Source organism: Mus musculus, chromosome 15 (genome assembly GCF_000001635.26).
Source record: "Mus musculus strain C57BL/6J chromosome 15, GRCm38.p6 C57BL/6J".
NCBI classification, from domain to species: Eukaryota; Metazoa; Chordata; class Mammalia; order Rodentia; family Muridae; genus Mus; species Mus musculus.
The window spans coordinates 83,545,982-83,563,416 of record NC_000081.6 but is presented as its reverse complement, the minus strand read 5'-3'; the positions used below and the strand labels follow the sequence as shown (position 1 = coordinate 83,563,416).

Here is a 17,435-nt window from a genome sequence, read left to right as displayed (position 1 = left end):
AGAGGTGGCACATGTTTGTATTTCACACCGAGACAGGAGGATGACAGTGAGCTCGCAGTCAGTCTGAGCTGCGTATTATATTCCCCCCCCCCCCCCCACTGTGCCTGGCTGAATTCTACCTATCATCTTATCCGTATTTTGTGTTTTTTGTTTGTTTGTTTATTTGTTTGTTTGTTTTAATGAGGGACTTGGGATATAGTTCCATTGTGGAGTACTTTCTGTGCACGCAAAGGCCCCTGAGTTTCAATCCCCAGCACTGCCCAAAATAAAGGAAAACAAAACTAACCGCTTTCTGCCTCTTGTGTTAGTAAGGCCCTAGGCGCTATGCCTGGCCACACCCACTTGCTGGCAGCCCTCAACCTCTTCCTGTGAGTCAATTAGAGTAGGCTGGCTGGGCAAGGAGCCCCACCAATCTGCCTGTTTCAACCTCCTGGGCCCTGGGATTATAACTGTGTACTACTATACCCAGGGTTTTAACACAGGTTCTGGAAATGAAACTCAGATCCTGGTGTCTGCAAGGTAAAGGTGAGCATGCGACCCACTAAGGTATCGTCCCAGTCCCGGGCTTCCTGTTCTTAACCAGCAGCACAGCAGCCGAAGGCGGTCTGATTGAGACATCTCTCAGCACACCTCTGCAGCCTTGCCAATCCCTGCGGCAACGGCTCTACATGCCTTGTACGTGCCTACAGCTTTTCAGTCTCTCTGCGCCCCTCTGGCGTACCCTTGTCTGCCTCCTGGATAGGTTTCACGTCCTATTGTGTATTTGCAAAGGATTGACTGTCACCGGGAAGGGGGAGAGGGAGCTGGGGGAGGGGATCTATGGTGGAAATTTAGTCCCCGTTGTGAAGAATCAAGAGGTGAAACCAAGTGGGACCAGGTGGACCTTGAGGTGACTATGTCCCAAGGATTCACGGTGTGGCCCCTATCCATTCACGATTCATTCAGGAATAGATCCATCGGTTATCCTGAGTGTAGGTCTGGTATCAAAGCCAGCCAGTGCAGGTTCTCGGATAGGGCCCCTCTTGTCAGATGAAGCCCTACATCCCTTGGATTCTGTAGAGAGTCTCCACCAGCAAGGAGGCTCTTGTGAGATGCAGCTTCTGACCTTGAACTTTACAACCCTGAGGACGGTAACTTGTACTCTATATAAATGGCCCAGTATGTCATTCAGTGATAGAAACAGAAAACTAACTGAAGCATCTTCCCTCTCAGTGGCTCATTTTGTCTAGGTTGGCTAGTCCTCCTAGAGCTCTTGCCAGAGTCCCTCTGTCCTTCAGATCCTTGGAAGTGGGTTGTGGTCCAGCGGCCTCATGCTGTGTGTTATGACATCAGTATGCAACTGTATACATCTCTGGCGCACTCGACTGTTGTTGCTACTACCTTCTTGCTACAGCCTGTGGATGTAAATTTGGGCTGCAAAGATTTGAAATTTTACAAGCACAGCCTCCTATGTGAGTTTAAACTTAGTCCACTGAGCCAGCAATCAAAGGACCTGACCTTTTTATTTTTTGTTTTACACGTGTGGGTATCTTACCACATATATGTATGCGTACCATGTCTGTGCCTGGTGCCCACAGAGGTCAGAAGAGGGCCTTGGACATCCTAGAACTAAAGTTAAGAGATGGTTGTGAGAGCTGGGCGTGGTGGCGCACACCTTTAATCCCAGCACTTGGGAGGCAGAGGTAGGTGAATTTCTGAGTTCGACATCACCCTGGTCTACAGAGTGAGTTCCAGGACAGCCAGGGCTACACAGAGAAACCCTGTCTCAAAACAAACAAACAAACAAACAAACAAACAAACAAACAAACAGATGGTTGTAAGAATTGAACCCAGCTCCTCTGGAAGAGCAGCTAGTACTCCTAACTGCTGAGCCATTTCTCCAGCTCCCATTTTTGTTTAATCTTTATTTTTGGAGTCTCCTGTATAATCCAGGCTGGCTTTGAACCCATGATCCTGACTTCTCAAGTGCTGGGGATACAGACATGCACCATCATGCCTGGCTTCCACAGCCCTGACAGTGTGGAAGGCCTCATTGTTACTTTTCAGACCTGAATTTTTTTTTTTTTTTAACAGTTTCTCGTCTTTCGTTTCCTCACTTCTCTTTCTGGAATGCCTGTCACTCAAGGCCCTGGACTTCCCGTGTTGCTCTTCTCGCTCTCTGTTCTTGCTTAGTTCTTCTGTTTCCCTTCTTTAGTCCTCCCCCTCCCCCCAGTGGTTTCTTCTGGACTCCACTGAGGGTTTCAATTCTGCCCAGCCGTTTGCTGTCAATCACTGCCCATTTTTATCTCAGAACCCCACTGTCCTACCTCCTGAAGAGATCAGTGATATTCTTTTAATTACCTTTTTGTAACATTCATTTATTTTGTACATGAGGTCAGTGGAGAGCTTGCCAGATGTGGTTTTCTCCTCCCATCATGTAGGTTCCAAGGACCAAATTCAGGGTTTCTGGCTTAGTAGCAAGCACCCTTACCCACAGAGCCGTCTTACTGGCCCTAAAGTTAATATTTAAAAACTGTTGTTTTCTTCTTTCCTCAGCTTCCAAAATCTATATGTTAGCTTTCTTTTCTGCCCATCAGAGGCTTTTCTTAGATGCATGGGAGTCCTTGGATGTCTTATCCCAATTTAAAAAATGTACAGGGCTGGTGAGATGGCTCAGTGGGTAAGAGCACCCGACTGTTCTTCCGAAGGTCCAGAGTTCAAATCCCAGCAACCACATGGTGGCTCACAACCATCTGTAATGAGATCTGACTCCCTCTTCTGGTGTCTGAAGACAGCTACAGTGTACTTACATATAATAAATAAATAAATCTTTAAAAAAAAAAATGTACAAAAGCTGGGCATCAGGAGATAGGCAGGTGGATCTCTGAGTTCAAGGCCAGCCTAGTCTACAAAGCTAGTTCCAGGACAGCCAGAGATACACAGAGAAACCCTATCCAGAAAAAGCCTGATGATCACCATCATCATCACCACCACCACCATCATCATCATCATCAAAGAAAAAAAATAAGCCTGTGGGTGATTGTTGTTCAGTAGTTGGGGTTCGCTCTTCTGGAACATCCGTGACGTCGGGGTTTTCCTTCTGAAATGTTTAGCATTTGCCATGGTTCCCCAGTCCTTTACTTGGAGGATAGGGGTCTGACTTTAACATTCCAGGAGCTTTCTGAAGCAGCACACTGGAGTGGGTCTCTAGAGTCAGCATTCACTGTGAGCCTGTTCCAAAGGAACCCCGGATTCCTGCCCCACCTTTCCCTTGATTTTCCCAAACTGAAGCTCAGATGATTCCAGGGACCAGTGGCTGGGGAGAGGTGAAGGCTCAAGGATCTAATCTTTTTTATTTCAAGGATATATTCAAATAGATTTGCACTTTCTTTCTCCCTCATTTCTAGAAGGAGCTGCTACTGCACACAGCTAAGCTTTAAAGGATGCTGTTAAAGGAATGAGACCTGGCTTTTGGGTTAGTTAGTTGGTTGGTTGGTTGGTTAGTTAGTTGGCTGGTTGGTTAGTTAGTTAGTTAGTTAGTTTGTTTGTTTGTTTGTTTGTTTCAAGACAGGGTTTCTCTGTGTAGCCCTGGCTGTCCTGGAGCTCACTCTGTAGACCAGGCTGGCCTTGAACTAGAGATCCACCTGCCTCTAGAATCAAAAGAACCACCACCTGTTCTTTAGCTTTCTCCTCCATGTCTGGAGAGAGTCTAGGGCCAGCCAGGACAGGTAACCCAGCTTATCTTCTTTCTGTTTTCAAGACAATCAGTGACTAGGGTTTCTATCTTCTTTCAGTCTGTGGAATTCATGTCTTTTTTTGTAATTTTTTTTTTTGAAACAGGGTTTCTCTGTGTAGCCTTTGGCTATCCTCGAACTCACTCTGTGACTGCCCAGCCACTGGGGAGGCAGAATGTGGGGAGTTTGACTGCACTGCCTGGAGGGAAGCACCAAGACACTGCTCAGGGGTGGGAAAGCTCTGAGATGTGGGGAAGACGGAGCTGGTTTGGGGGTCCGGAGCTGGTTTGGGAGTCCCAGGCCTGTGACGAGGCCGGGGCCATGGGTTTCTCAGATTCATCCAGATGCCACTAGGAGTCTCTGAAGAGCAGAGAACAGAGTAGGGGTGGGACTTGGACTGGGGACAGCATCTACCAGGGCCAGGGGTGGAGGGAGCCCCCGCTTGTCCCATGAGTGATTGTCCTTAGCTTGGTGGAGGCAGTCTGGGTGGCAGTTGGAGCTGGGAGCACAGAAAGGCCTTCTAAGGGAGATTAGGCTGCAGCTCTGTAGACAAAGGTCTTCTTCATGGCTCCCCATGGCAGATCTTGATGAAAAAGACAGTCCATGGTTCTAAACAGTTTATTAGTTGTTCATGGTGAAAAATGGCCCAAGCCCACTTCTCAGGGTAGGCCTGAGATTGAATACCTTTTGCAGGGAGGAATGTCTGGAAAGGGAAGCTTATTGGCTAAGCCCTCTGGTCCTCTAGGTACCTCATTGGCATGGAGAACTCAGTTCTGGGCCTACATGACCACAGGTCATGTTTCCTTATGTAAGGAGCGTGACATGTGTTTCAGGCTGGGAATCTGGCAGAGAGCTGGGAGTCACCTAACACTCAGGTGTGTGCCCAAGAGTTTCTGGGTCTCAACCTGCTCTACTTTATCAAACTTCCTGGCATGGTTTTACATCCCACATCACTCTGTAAACAGAGGTGGCCTTGAACTCACAGAGATCTGCTTGCCTCTGCTTCCTGAGTGCTGGGATTAAAGACATACACGGCCACTGTCAGGCAGGAATTTACATCTTCCAAAGATTCCTTTGGAACAGGGAGACAGCGCAGTCAGTAAAGCATTTGCTGCACGAGTTTGAGGACCTCACTTCAGATATCCAGAGTCCGTGTAAATAGCCAGGGGTGGGAGAGCGCACCTGCAATGCTAGCATTTGAGGGGAAGCGTCACGAGCATCTCTGGAACCCACTGGCTAGCCCTGCTGGATGAACCAATGAGTGCCAGGTTCGGTGAGAGACCCTGTTGCAAAAAAGTAAGGTGGCGAATGATAGAGGAAGACCATCAATATTGACTCCTTGTCTCTGCATCCATGTACACATGCATGTGTGCACACACCGCCATGTGCACAGATTCCACTCAAGCATACACATAGGAACAAATGTGAAAACAGAACAGTCCTTGGCTGGGTATTTCTGGACCCTAGGCCAAAGAGCCCTGCACTGTTTTCTGGTCATGTTTTGCACAGTGAATCTGCTCTAGTGGGATTATGACCTTTTCCTTATCCAAAGCAAAACCTCGAGGCTAGAAAATGATGGCTCAGCAACTGAGAGTGCTTGTTGATCTGGCAGAGGACCTGAGCTCCATTCCCAGCACTCCCATCAGGTGGCTCAAAACCACCTATAGCTCCAGATCCAGAGGATCCAACAGCCTGCAAGCCCCCGCACATATACAGATAATTAAAGATAAAAAGTAGGGCTGGCAAGATGGCTCAGCGGGTAAGAACACTGACTGCTCTTCCGAAGGTCCTGAGTTCAATTTCCAGCAACCACATGGTGGCTCACAACCACCCATAATAAGATCTAACGCCCTCTTCTGGTGCATCTGGAGCAAGCAGAGCCAACCAGAGTGAGCAGAGGTCCTAAAAATTCAATTACCAACAACCACATGAAGGCTGACAACCATGTTCAGCTACAGTGTATCCATATCAATCAATCAATAAATCAATAAATCTTTTTTTAAAAAGATAAAAAGTAGCCATGTGTGATGGGCACCTTTGGCCACATCACACAGGAGGCAGAGGCAGGCAGATCTCCAAGAGTTGGAGGCCAGCCTAGTCTACATAGTGAGTTCTAGGCTGGCTACATAGTGAGGTTCTACCCACCTATTTCTCTCTCTCTCTCTCTCTCTCTCTCTCTCTCTCTCTCTCTCACACACACACACACACACACACACACACACACATGCACACACACACACATGTGAAAACATAAAATAAGAAAACAAGACTGAACAGCCTGAAAGCCTGAAACACTTATTTGATTTTCTTCAAACTCAGTGAAATATGTTTGATGATGTGGAGTACTGAGAGGCACATCCTCTCTGATACATCAAATTCCTATATTGAGCCTTAATCCCCAGGGTGAAGGCATTTAGAGGAATCTAGAGGACACCTGGAGGGTCAGGGTGATTAAGTAGAGGTGGGACCTTCATGAATTAGATGAATACCCTTATTAGAAAACACCCCCCCCATCTATCATGTGGGGATATTAATAGTTTTTCCCCACTGATGAAATAATCCAACTCAAGCCCAATTAAAAGTATAAAAGCTGGTTTATTGTGGGCAGCTCTCGAACAGGTTCACCGGTCTCAGAAAACGAGGCCAGGGAAATCGCCATGTAGACAGGGAGGCAAAGATGGGGGAGCAGAAAGAGAAAGAGGAAACATTCTGAACAAAGAGGGAATGCAAAGACGGAGAGAGCTGGGGTGGCTGTAACACACCTGGCACAGCTGGCTAAGGCCGGTAATGAGGTAAGCAGTTGCTAGGTCCCTGAGTGAAGGCCAGTGGAACTGCCTGTATACTAACAGAGTTAGGGCTAGGGCACCCGGGTTTGGATACAGAAGAGTTAGTTATCTGCAAGCCATGAAACAGATTCTTTCCAGACACTGAATCTGCAAGTGCTGAGCTTGATCTTGGACTTTTCAGCCTCAAGAACTCTGACATATAATTTCGATTATTAAGCCCTTAAGTCTATGGCATTGGTATGCCAGCCAGAGCAAACTGAGACATACCTCCAAATAGATCTTCTCATTGTAAAGGCTGTGGTGAGTATTGAGGTGGGGGCGGGGATGGATTTCCTGGGCACCTTAGCAGAGACTGGCAGGAAATGAGAACAGATCAGAGTTCTGGAAAAGGGGTGCAGGGCTCAGGTAAGGATCAGTGTGACCCAGACTCACAATAGCTCTCAGAGACTGCATAAGCACAACTTCCAGTGCCATTCTGTGACTAACCATATAGTACACAATCTTTACGACGTTTGTCTCCTTGTTTGTAAACTGAGGATTTATTTATTTATTGAGACAGAGCTTCTCTGAGTGTGTGTGTGTATGTTTGTTTGAGTGTGTGTGTGTATGTGTTTGTTTGTTTGTTTGTTGAGATAGGGTTTCTCTGAGTAGCCCTGGCTGTCCTGGAACTGCTCTGTGGACGATGCTGGCCTCGAACTCAGATCCGCCTGCCTCTGCCTTCAAAATGCTGGAATTAAAGGTGCGCCACTACCACTCGGCTATAAACTGTGGAATTTAAAAAGCGAATCTGACTTGTACTTGGTTCCACCGCACGGAGATTTACTAGCTTCCTATTATGATTTGGACACCTCGCTGTGCTTTGTAGGCAACAAGAACTATTTGCTTAGTACGGTTGGCAGAATCATGGGCAAAACCAAGCCAACCACAGCACTTTCACGGTCTACTGGACGGTGGTGCACAATTTAGTACGTAGATACCTATTGAAGGCTCACTATGGAAGCTATCTGCGGTTCCTGGTTGGAGATGTTTAAGGAAACGCACGGACCACTCCAGGACCGACATGCAACTGCAAATAGTTTGAGAGCTGGTAAAGATGAGTAGGTAACATAGGAACGTTTTTTTACTGGCTGCCTAGATGACCCGACAGGAAATACAGGAAGGACCGCCCCGCTGCGCAGCCGCAGTGCGTCTCAGCCGCAGCGATAACGACCACCGGCTCTGCGCGTCGCAATGAGCGCTCGGGTAGCTCGGGCCGGGTGGGCCTGGCGCTCCTGGGGCCGCCGCGCCGCCTCGAGCCTCCGGGAGCCGCCGCCGGACGCCGTGGACGTGGCGGAGCTGCTGCGGGACTCCAGCGTGGCCGAGGAGGGAGCCCAGGAGGCGGTGGCGCGGCGGCGGCCACCTTCACAGTGCTCCGTGTTGCTCTTCCCCGGCCAGGGCTGCCAGGCGGTCGGCATGGGCAGCGGCCTGCTCCACCTCCCGCGTGTGCGGCAGCTCTACGAGGCCGCGCACCGGGTACTGGGCTACGATCTGCTGGAGCTGTGCCTGCGGGGGCCCCAGGAGGACCTGGACCGCACAGTGCATTGCCAGCCCGCCGTCTTTGTGGCTTCACTGGCCGCCGTGGAGAAGCTACATCATCTGCAGCCGGCGGTGAGCCGAGGAGCGAGCGCCGGACCCCGCCTTCTGGGTCTCAGGGTTCCTCAGTCTGGTTCTTATTGGTCCCCAATCTGGTCCTCGTTGATAGTATTCTAGACGCACTGCACAAAATGAGGATCCCTGCTCCAGGGGAGTTTGCATCTTAGACGACACAGACACTTCACACTTAATGCACCGAGTTAACATATCACATTAAAGATGAATGCGTTGGGCTAGAGGATCTTGGTTCGGTTCCTAGCACTCATGTGGTAGGTTCACAACCATCCATAACTCCAGTTCCATGGGATCTGATGCTATTTTATGGCCTCTGCGGGTATCAGGTATGTGCACCATGTGCACAAAACATATAAACAGGCAAAACATTCAAACACATAAATTGCTTTATTTTGGTTTTTTTCTAGACAAGGTTTTTCTGTGTAACAGCCCTGTATATCTTGAACTCGCTTTGTACACCATACTGGCCTCAAACTCGCGGAGATCCTTTTGCCTCTGCCTACCAAGTGCTGAGACCAAAGGCATGTGCCACCACACCTGGCCACACACATAAATTTTTTAAAAAGGATTTATTTATTTATTTAATGTATGTGAGTACACTGTAGCTGTACAGATGGTTGTGAGCCTTCATATGGTTGTTGAAAATTGAATTTAGGACCTCTGCTGGCTCCAGTTGGCCCTGCTCGCTCTGGCCCAAGGATCTATTTATTATTATAAATAAGTACACTGTAGCTGTCTTCAGACACACCAGAAGAGGGTGTCAGATCTCATTAATGGTGGTTGTGAGCCACCATGTGGTTGCTGGAATTTGACCTCAGGGCCTTCAGAAGAACAGTCAGTGCTCTTACCTGCTGAGCCATCTCACCAGCCCCCACATAATTTTTTTTTTTTTTTTAATTTTTGAGAGGCTGGAGAGATTGCTCAGTGGTTAAGAGCACTGACTGTTCTTCCAGAGGATCCTGGTTCAATTCTCAGCATTCACATGACAGTTCACAACTGTCTATAACTCCAGTTACAGGAGATCTGGCACCCTCACACTGACATATATGTAATTAAAATACAATGCACATAAAAAGATTTTTTAAAAATTTGAAGATATGTGTCAGAGAAAGAAATACACAGTAGGGTAAGGGACTGTGATTTTAGATGAGTTTGAGTTGCTAGAATAGTTATTAAATGCTAAAGATTTATGTATGGTTATTTTGCAGGTATGTCTGTGTGTGACATGCATGTCTAGTGCCCCTAGGGGCCAGAAGGGGATACTGGACCTTTTGGATTTTTGAGTTAGAAACAGTTTGTTACTGTCTTGTGTTGTGGGTGCTGGGAATCTAACCTGGGTACTCTAGAAGAACAGCTCTTAACTGCTGAGCCATCTCTCTCTCTTCAGCCCTTTGAAAATGTTTTTAAAAGATGAGTTCCTTAAATGAAAGATACTAAGAAATTGATGTTAGGGGCTCAGGGATGGCTCATCCATTAAGAGTGTTTACTGCTCATGTAGAAGCCAGTTTCAGGCCCCAAGCAAGACCCTGGCTCATAAAATGCTGGTAACTTGAGATTCAAGGGATCCTGTGCCCTCTTCCAGCCTCCACGAGCATGTGCCAGGCTTAGAGATGAACACCTTTAATCTCAACACTCAGGAGGCAGAAGCAGGCAGATCTCTCCAAATTCCAGGCCAGTTGGGGCTACACAGTGAGACCCTGTCTGAAAAGACAGAGATGGCATGGCAAACATTAGAGCATGTGACTTCACTTGCTGCGGATATGTTATACTCCCAGGACAACACATGTTAACTGGTGCTGAGACCCTCTGTTCTACCTCCACAGCCACCTTCTGAGGCAATTGTTAGGAGCAACGGGAGGCTCAGGCGACAGGAATGAACATGATCCTGACGGAAGGCTCAGGTGACAGGAATAAGCATGGCCCTGTGGCACATTTCCTCGGTGCTTCTCTGGGCCAAGCCCGCACTGAGAGTCTATAGATACCAGCATTGCCTACTTATGTTAGCAGTCATGTGAAATAGGTCTGGGGGGACTAAATCTGCTTCTCTGTGGCTTGGAAAATCATAGTTTTTTAAGTTTAATTTTACTCTATCTGCATTGGTGTTTTGTCTGCATTCATGTCTCTGAGGGTGTTGGATCCCCTGGAATAGAAACAGCTGTGAGCTGCCACAAGGATGCTGGGAATTGAACTAGGGTTCTCTGGAAGAGCAGCCAGTGCTTGTAACTGATGAACCATCTCTCCAGCCCCCTAGAAAATCATATTTTTAATGCCTGTACTTTTGTTTTGTTTGGAAGCATGGGAAGGGTGAACTGTAATGTAGCTGTGTTGGCACTGAATTCAAAACTCTTTAGCTTCAGCCTCCTCCGGTACTGATTACAACCATGAGCGGCCATAGGCAGTGTGCATGTAATTTCTGTATCCTATGTGCCCGAGAAGCCACAGAGGATCAGTGCTCTGGCTCATAGTGTGACTGGAATCGACTTTAGCTGTCTTGCTAAGGAAAGCCCTCATCAATAAAGGGGAGTGAGTACCAGGCCAATAGAATTGGCTCATGGTGACACTTAATTGCCCTGTCAGTTCCAAGGGAGGGGGCACATCCCGGGACTGAGCTCGGAGGATTCGGCCTCATGTTGTGCTCTGTCTCCGCAGGTCATCGACAACTGTGTTGCTGCGGCTGGCTTCAGTGTGGGAGAGTTTGCTGCCTTGGTATTTGCTGGAGCCATGGATTTTTCTGAAGGTACACAAGAAGTGTGACTTGTTCAGGGTGTGTTCTCGCTGGGCTCAGTGGGGACAGGGGACTCTGTGGACAGTGGTGCTGGAGCCACGCAGGGTTGTCGGGAAGGGAGCCCAGGGATGCAGCTGATACTGGAGCTCAAGGACTGGATTCCACTGACCCCCTTTGAATCTCAAGGATCCGAGGTGTGTTTGCTTTCTTCCTCTAGTTTCATGAGGTCCGCTTTCCTGGCTGCAACCCTTCACTGTCCTCTGCATTTTTTTTTTAATTACATAAGAGAGTGTGTGTGTGTGTGTGTGTGTGTGTATGCATATGCATGCACAGGCCTCAGTGTGTGTGATGTCAAAGGACAATGTTTAGAGTTGGTCTATTACTTCTAACCTGTGGATTTCTGGGATTGAACTCAGGTTGTTAGGTTTGGCTACAGGCACCTCTACCCACTGAGCCCTCTTGCTGGCCCTCCCTTTGCATTTTTGTTTTTTCGAGACAGGGTTTCTCTGTTTAGCCCTGGCTGTCCTGGAATTCACTGTAGACCAGGCTGGTCTCGAACTCAGAAATCTGCCTGCCTTTGCCTCCAAAGTGCTGGGACTAAAGGCGTGCGCCACCACGCCCAGCCTCCCTTTGCATTCTTAAGCCGTTCACATTCTGTGCCTGTCACACCTGGAAGATGTTCAGTACCTGTTATGAAAAAAAAGAGTAAATGAATACTTTGATTATTGCCTAGTGTTTGCAAAGCCTATTCAGCACCCAGCTTGAGTGCAGGGAACTGACCTTGGATCCTCTTCAAGAGGAGTTAGTACTCCAAGCTGATGGGCTAGCTCTCCAGCCCCATTTCCTAAGATTTTTTTTTTTAAGCTGGAACTGGGCAAAGTATCATATACTTGTAGCCCTGGCTACTCAGGAGGCTGTGGCAAAAAGATCACTTGTGCTGAGCTTGGGACTTGTGCCCTTAATTCCAGCACTTGGAGAATGAGCAAAGGCAGGGGGGCTAAGTGAGCTCAAGGCAAGCCTGGTCTACATAGCAAGCCCCAGATCCACCAGCGCTACAGAGTGAGACCCTGTCTCAAAAAGGGTGGAGGGAGGGCATTTGAGTTCAAGTCTAGTGTAGGGAACATTCAGTCTGGGGGGTGGGGGAGAGGGAGGGAGGGAGAGGCAGAGATAGACACGACTCCCCCCCCATACACACACACACACACACACACACACACACACACACACACACACACACAGAATATTACACAAGTTCTTGACTGAATGATTCATTGATTTAAAATCTGCTTTATAGTTCCGTCCAGGGAAGGGACTTGAACGCACATTTCTAGGGAGGTGAGACCCAGATGGAAGATAAACCCATGTGTAACGACACTGGTCAACAGGGAAGTGAAAGACAGCCCACATGAGCAGCACTTCATACCCCATAGGAGATGAAGGTTGAGGGTGTGCAGAAGTCAGCCCAGGTTCCTGCTTCTGGGAATGTAAACAGGAGCGCCGCTGTACAGTTAAACTGTAATACGAAGTGTGCGCAGGACAGGAGTCCAGTTGGCAGAAAGGGCAGATTAGAGCCTGCTGGGGTTGGAAGAAATGGGAGAGCTGTTCTTGAGGGAGTGGTGCTGGGCATTGAACCTATGGCCCCAAGCATGCACGGCCAGCATTGCCACAGAGCTGCATCTCCAGCCCCAGTGCTGCTGCTTTAAAAGCATTGCTATCATGGAAGGGATGGCAGTGTGTCCATGTCCTGCCAGCCGCTAGCTTTGCAGTACTGAGTGTGCGGTTTGCAGAGTGCAGTGTGTTTACAGGTGCGAGCTGAATGTCTGTGTGTCATGGTCACTGCTTTACCACACCCTTGAGGGATGGCCACACGTACCCTCTACCTTGCAGTGTGTTCTCCTGCTTCCTGTCACAGTTCAGCATGTGTGTGCCCCACAGTTGCCTGGGGCACGAGCTGTAAGTCCTGTACAAACATACCCAAGCACTGACTGAATGGCGTGCATAGAGAAGGGGGTGAGGCTGCCTCCTCTCCAAATCCTCGCTCTTCTGTCAAGCCCAAGGCAGTGCCTGTGTTTCTCGTTGTTCCAGTCAGCCTGTCCTGCCCAAGACACAGACACTGGGAGAGGGCAGGAGTGTAGTCATAGCCTTCCTTGGTGTCTTGGCCCTGGAGCTGTACCTGAGCCCATTTCTACTCCTGCCTTGGCAGTGCTGGCTCTCATACTCTGCAGGGGTTGTCCCTGCCTGGTTTATGACTGACAGCCTGGGCATCTGGTGCTCTTGACTGTTCCTTTCCAGCTTCTCTTATGTAACAACCCAGGCAGAGTGGATGGTGTAGGTCTGCAGGGACCAGGAGATTCTTGTTTTGGGGGTTTTCTTGATCACTGTAGGTGCTCCTTGTAGCAGGACTCTAGTCTTTGTCCATCACTGTCCATAGAATCTCTCACAGTTGTAACAACCAAAGAGTCTTCATTCCTGCCCTAGGTAGGAAGCTCCTTGACTCAGATTATCTGTCTTCTTATGTGTGTGTGCTTGCATGAGTTTATGTGCACCGTGTGTGTGTGTGTGTGTGTCCTTGTGTGTGTGTGTGCGCGGGCATGCGTGCGTGCAGTGCCTAGGGCACTGGATTCCCTTAAACTGGAGTTTCAGGCACTTGTGAGCTATCTCAGTGTGGGTGATGGGAACAGAACCCTAGTCCTCTACAGGAACAGAAGCGCTCTTAGATGCCGAGCCAGTTTTGCTGCCTCTGCCTCCTGAGTGCTGGGACTAAAAGTGCGAGCCACCACCGCCCGGCCTGCTTTTTACCTTTGTTCCTCCCTGCCTCTCCCCTTCTCTCTGTGGCTGTGTGCATGTGTGTGTACTACGTATGTGCACTAACAGATGCTAGAGAAGAGCAGTGTGTGTCTTACCACTTACTGGGCTGAGACAGGGTCTCTCCTTTGAGCCTGGAGCTAGGCTGGCCCAACTCCCACTTACTCAGTTATAGGCTTACATTGCCATACTTGACTTTTTATGTGGTGCTAAGGATTTGAACTCAGGCTGATCCTATGCAGTAAGTGCTCTTCTATGCTGGATGTGGCCACTCAGCACACATATAAAAATAACTAAAACTGTGGCCCTGGGGCTGGCAGTCAGCACCACTGTCCCTGTTTCCCTGAATGACAGCTTACCTTCCACTTCACAGTTAGATTTCCAAACGAACCTCTATCTGGTTAGGTCTGTATGCGGTGAAGGCCCGTGCCGAAGCTATGCAAGAAGCATCCGAAGCCGTTCCCAGTGGGATGCTGTCTGTCCTTGGCCAGCGTCAGTCCAACTTCTCCTTTGCCTGCTTGGAAGCCCAGGAGCACTGCAAGTCTTTGGGTATAGAGAACCCAGTGTGCCAGGTGTCCAACTACCTCTTTCCTGACTGCAGGGTCATCTCAGGACACCTTGAGGTTAGTGTTGATGGGAGCTACCCTCCCAGACTCCAGTCCGTTGTGCTGCAGGGAGTCATTCCTTGTGCAAGAGTGGGCACCTTGCTGAGTATCATCTGGAGAACATGTCTGAGGGTGGGGGGCATGTGTGGCAGAGTGAGGACTGCAGGGGGAAGCAGAAGCCAGGATATTGCCTGTTCCCCTGCAGACAGGACAGTTCTGAACCAGCCGCCTGGCTCACGGGTCAGGTCAGAGGACCAGGTCACACCATGTCTAGGCCTGTCCACACTGTGCTCTGGCTTCTTAAGAGTCTGCAGTCTGGGTACTTGCTTGGAGAAGAGCTGTCTTCTGTGGCTTTGCCTGGCTTTTTTGCCTGGCTTCTTAAGTGTCTGATTTTGCATTCAATTGCTTGCCGCTCTACTTCAGGTGTCCCTTACCAAGGCAGTCTGTGTACTAGCACTAGTACACAGACCCATTAGCGTTCCTGTTGTTAGAGGCACAACATGGAACTCCAGGCCACTGACACAATGACAAGCAGGGCAAGCACAGGGCCTGAGTGGAAGGGCAGGAGCCCTGTGGAAGTGGGAGCTGGGGACTTAGTGTTACCTGAGGTGCCAAGAAAGTGTCACAGAGCCATGTAAGGGCCAGTTACCATGTCTACCTCCTGTACTGCTCGTCCCCCATCTAGAAGGCATCTTTGTCCTGTCACACAAGTGGAAGCTGAGGCAGAAAAACAAGAGCCAGAAATGTGAGAGTCTTTCTGTGCAGCCAGTGCTGATCCTGAACTCACAATCAAATGCCTTAAGCATTTGCCACTGAAGCCATGTCACCCCAGCACTTGGGAGGTGAAGGCAGAAGGATGTGGCATTCTAGGCCAGCTTTGGCTACATAGTGAGTTCAAGGCCAGCCTTACTTACCAATGACCTTGTCTCAAAAACAGAAACATATAATCAGGTGTGGGGTGTGGTGATGCACTTCTTTAATCCCAGTACCTGGGAGGCAGAGGCAAAAGGATATCTCTGAGTTCAAAGCTAGTCTAGTCTACATAGTGAGTTCCAAGCTGGCCAGGACTACATGGTGGGAGCCTGTCTCAAAAACAAAACACACACACAGACACACACAGCTGTGCATCTATGAGGATACCAGAATAGCTGGAACCTTAGCTTCTGTAAGATGCCTTCTGTTTTTCCCTCCAGGCCCTTCAGTTTCTCCGGAGGAATTCTGCTAAGTATCACTTCCGGCGCACCAAGATGCTGCCTGTAAGTGGAGGCTTCCATACCTGCCTCATGGAGCCAGCCGTGGATCCCCTGATGAAAGTTCTAGGCTCGATCAACATCAAGAAGCCACTGGTTGCCGTCCATTCCAATGTCAGTGGGCAGAAGTACACACATCCACAACACATCCGAAAGCTGCTAGGGCAGCAGGTGGTGTCGCCAGTGAAATGGGAACAGACAATGCACTCTATCTACGAGCGGAAGAAAGGCATGGAGTTCCCCAGCACCTACGAGGTGGGCCCCGGGCAGCAGCTGGGAAGCATCCTCAAGTGCTGCAACAGGCAGGCGTGGAAGTCCTACAGCCATGTGGATGTGATGCAGAACATCATGGATCCTGACCCCTGAGGGCCTTGGGCTTAGAATGGCCCCAGTGTGAGCCTCTGTGCCTGCCTCTTTTCCTCAGACTTGAGGACGATGGACACTGCAGTCTCAGCTGTGGCTCAGGCTCCCTCAGAGCATAGTCTTTGAGTGCCTATCCTCCAACTGACAGGACATCGGGCTGCTGGGGAAAGGGCGCCTGTGCAGACGGCCTGCCCGGCCAGAATGCTGCTCTGCCTCTGCACCCAACCATGTTCCTCGGTGAACCCAGAAGGGCTAGCCTGGGCAGTCTTAGACTCATCCTGTGGGTATTGTGGACACACTGCTTGGCTTCAAGCTAGGCCTGGTGCCAGAGGATCGTCTCAGCTGCCTGTGACGTGCTCCTTTGGTCTTGAATCTTGAATCAAGGTGTGGTGGCCTTGTTCTTCACTCACTTGGCAGGTGGGAGATTGAGTCCCGTGTGCCATACAGACCTCAGAAGCACTTATTAAGTGCCTGTGTATGTCCTAGAATGGGTGGTCCTTTGTATAAGAAACTAGGAGAACCGTGTAAGGTGTGGAGTGGGAACCCTGTCTTTCCTAGGCCAGCCTGTGTTCATTCACACAGAGACACCACCAACAGCAGGTCATCCATGGGACAGTGTGTCTCATACTGTGTTTATGGCTTCCTCAGAGCAGTCTGCTCCACAGCAGGAGTGGGGCAATGCTCCTGGGAAGACATATAATAAACATGAGCCATTCTAAGCTGCCAGCTGGCTCTCTCTCTCTGTGTGAGGAGTCTTGGGGATTAGGCCCATGAACTTGTTTTGTAGCTGGGGAGGCCTGTGTCTAATGTGATAGACTGTCAGCTGGGCTGTCAGCCTGACAGGACCCGTCCTACTGTCTAAGTGCCCCATTCTTGTACAAGTGTCCTTGGTCCTGGCCAGTATACTTGCAGGCCTTGTGACCTCCAGATGCCCAGTGGATTTCAACCCGCATGCAAGTAGTGAGCACATCTGTCCTAGCTGAGGCTGGAGAACGGCTTTAGCTCTTAAGTTTGGCACCAAGCAGGCAGTACAGCCTGCCGGTAAATGAGGGGGATTCTGGAAAGCTGTCAGTGTTTGCTCGAAGGGGCCTGGGTGCTGGGTCTGGAGCACCTCGGCCTGTCTGTCTGCCCGGGGGTGGGGGGTGAGGGTAGGTGCCACCTTCCCAGAAGCTCAGGATCACCTCTCCTGAACCCAGTATGAGGTCAACCGGCTTACAGACCTAAACCAGAGTATCCCATGACAGCACACAGGAAGTGGTTGGTCCCATCCAGCGTGGTCACATGACAGGACCTAGACACTCCCGCAGCCTTGTCACCTGACGGAAGTTGCCCTACTGTCCCAGAGCCTCCATCTCAGTGAGCCTGAGTCAGCCACCTGACTTGGCCCCTGGGACCACTGCAGGCAGGCAGGTAGGTATGTGAAGATCAGAGACTGGCACTGCTGTGACAAACATGACAAGTCTCCAACCCACTCCTGAGCACTGGAGTGATCGGAGTACTGCTATTAACTGGGGCTGGTCTCACTGAAGACTGCGAGCCTG

General features: G+C 49.6%; 1 protein-coding gene across 3 annotated transcripts; it reads left to right on the top strand.

Moving 5' to 3' along the window:
• The first annotated feature begins 7,657 nt into the window (after positions 1 to 7,657).
• On the top strand, positions 7,658 to 16,620 carry Mcat (malonyl CoA:ACP acyltransferase (mitochondrial)). Of its 3 annotated transcripts, XM_011245586.2 has the most exons (5): positions 7,732 to 8,146; positions 9,970 to 10,047; positions 10,796 to 10,883; positions 14,082 to 14,299; positions 15,475 to 16,620. In XM_011245586.2, the coding sequence occupies exons 3-5, from the start codon at positions 10,868 to 10,870 to the stop codon at positions 15,895 to 15,897; spliced, it is 657 nt and encodes a 218-aa protein (XP_011243888.1). In that variant the 5' UTR covers positions 7,732 to 8,146; positions 9,970 to 10,047; positions 10,796 to 10,867; the 3' UTR covers positions 15,898 to 16,620. The 3 variants fall into 3 exon arrangements, with proteins under 3 accessions (XP_006520878.1, NP_001025185.1, XP_011243888.1); NM_001030014.2 differs by lacking the exon at positions 9,970 to 10,047 and having other exon boundaries at positions 7,706 to 8,146; XM_006520815.3 differs by lacking the exons at positions 9,970 to 10,047; positions 14,082 to 14,299 and having other exon boundaries at positions 7,658 to 8,146.
• The last annotated feature ends 815 nt before the right edge of the window (positions 16,621 to 17,435 follow it).

Coding starts and splice junctions, on each gene's coding strand:
- Mcat (NM_001030014.2), top strand. CDS start 7,730: ATGAGCGCTCGGGTAGCTCGGGCCGGGTGGGCCTGGCGCTCCTGGGGC. Junction 8,147..10,795: donor TACATCATCTGCAGCCGGCG/GTGAGCCGAGGA, acceptor CTGTCTCCGCAG/GTCATCGACAACTGTGTTGC. Junction 14,300..15,474: donor TCATCTCAGGACACCTTGAG/GTTAGTGTTGAT, acceptor TTTTCCCTCCAG/GCCCTTCAGTTTCTCCGGAG.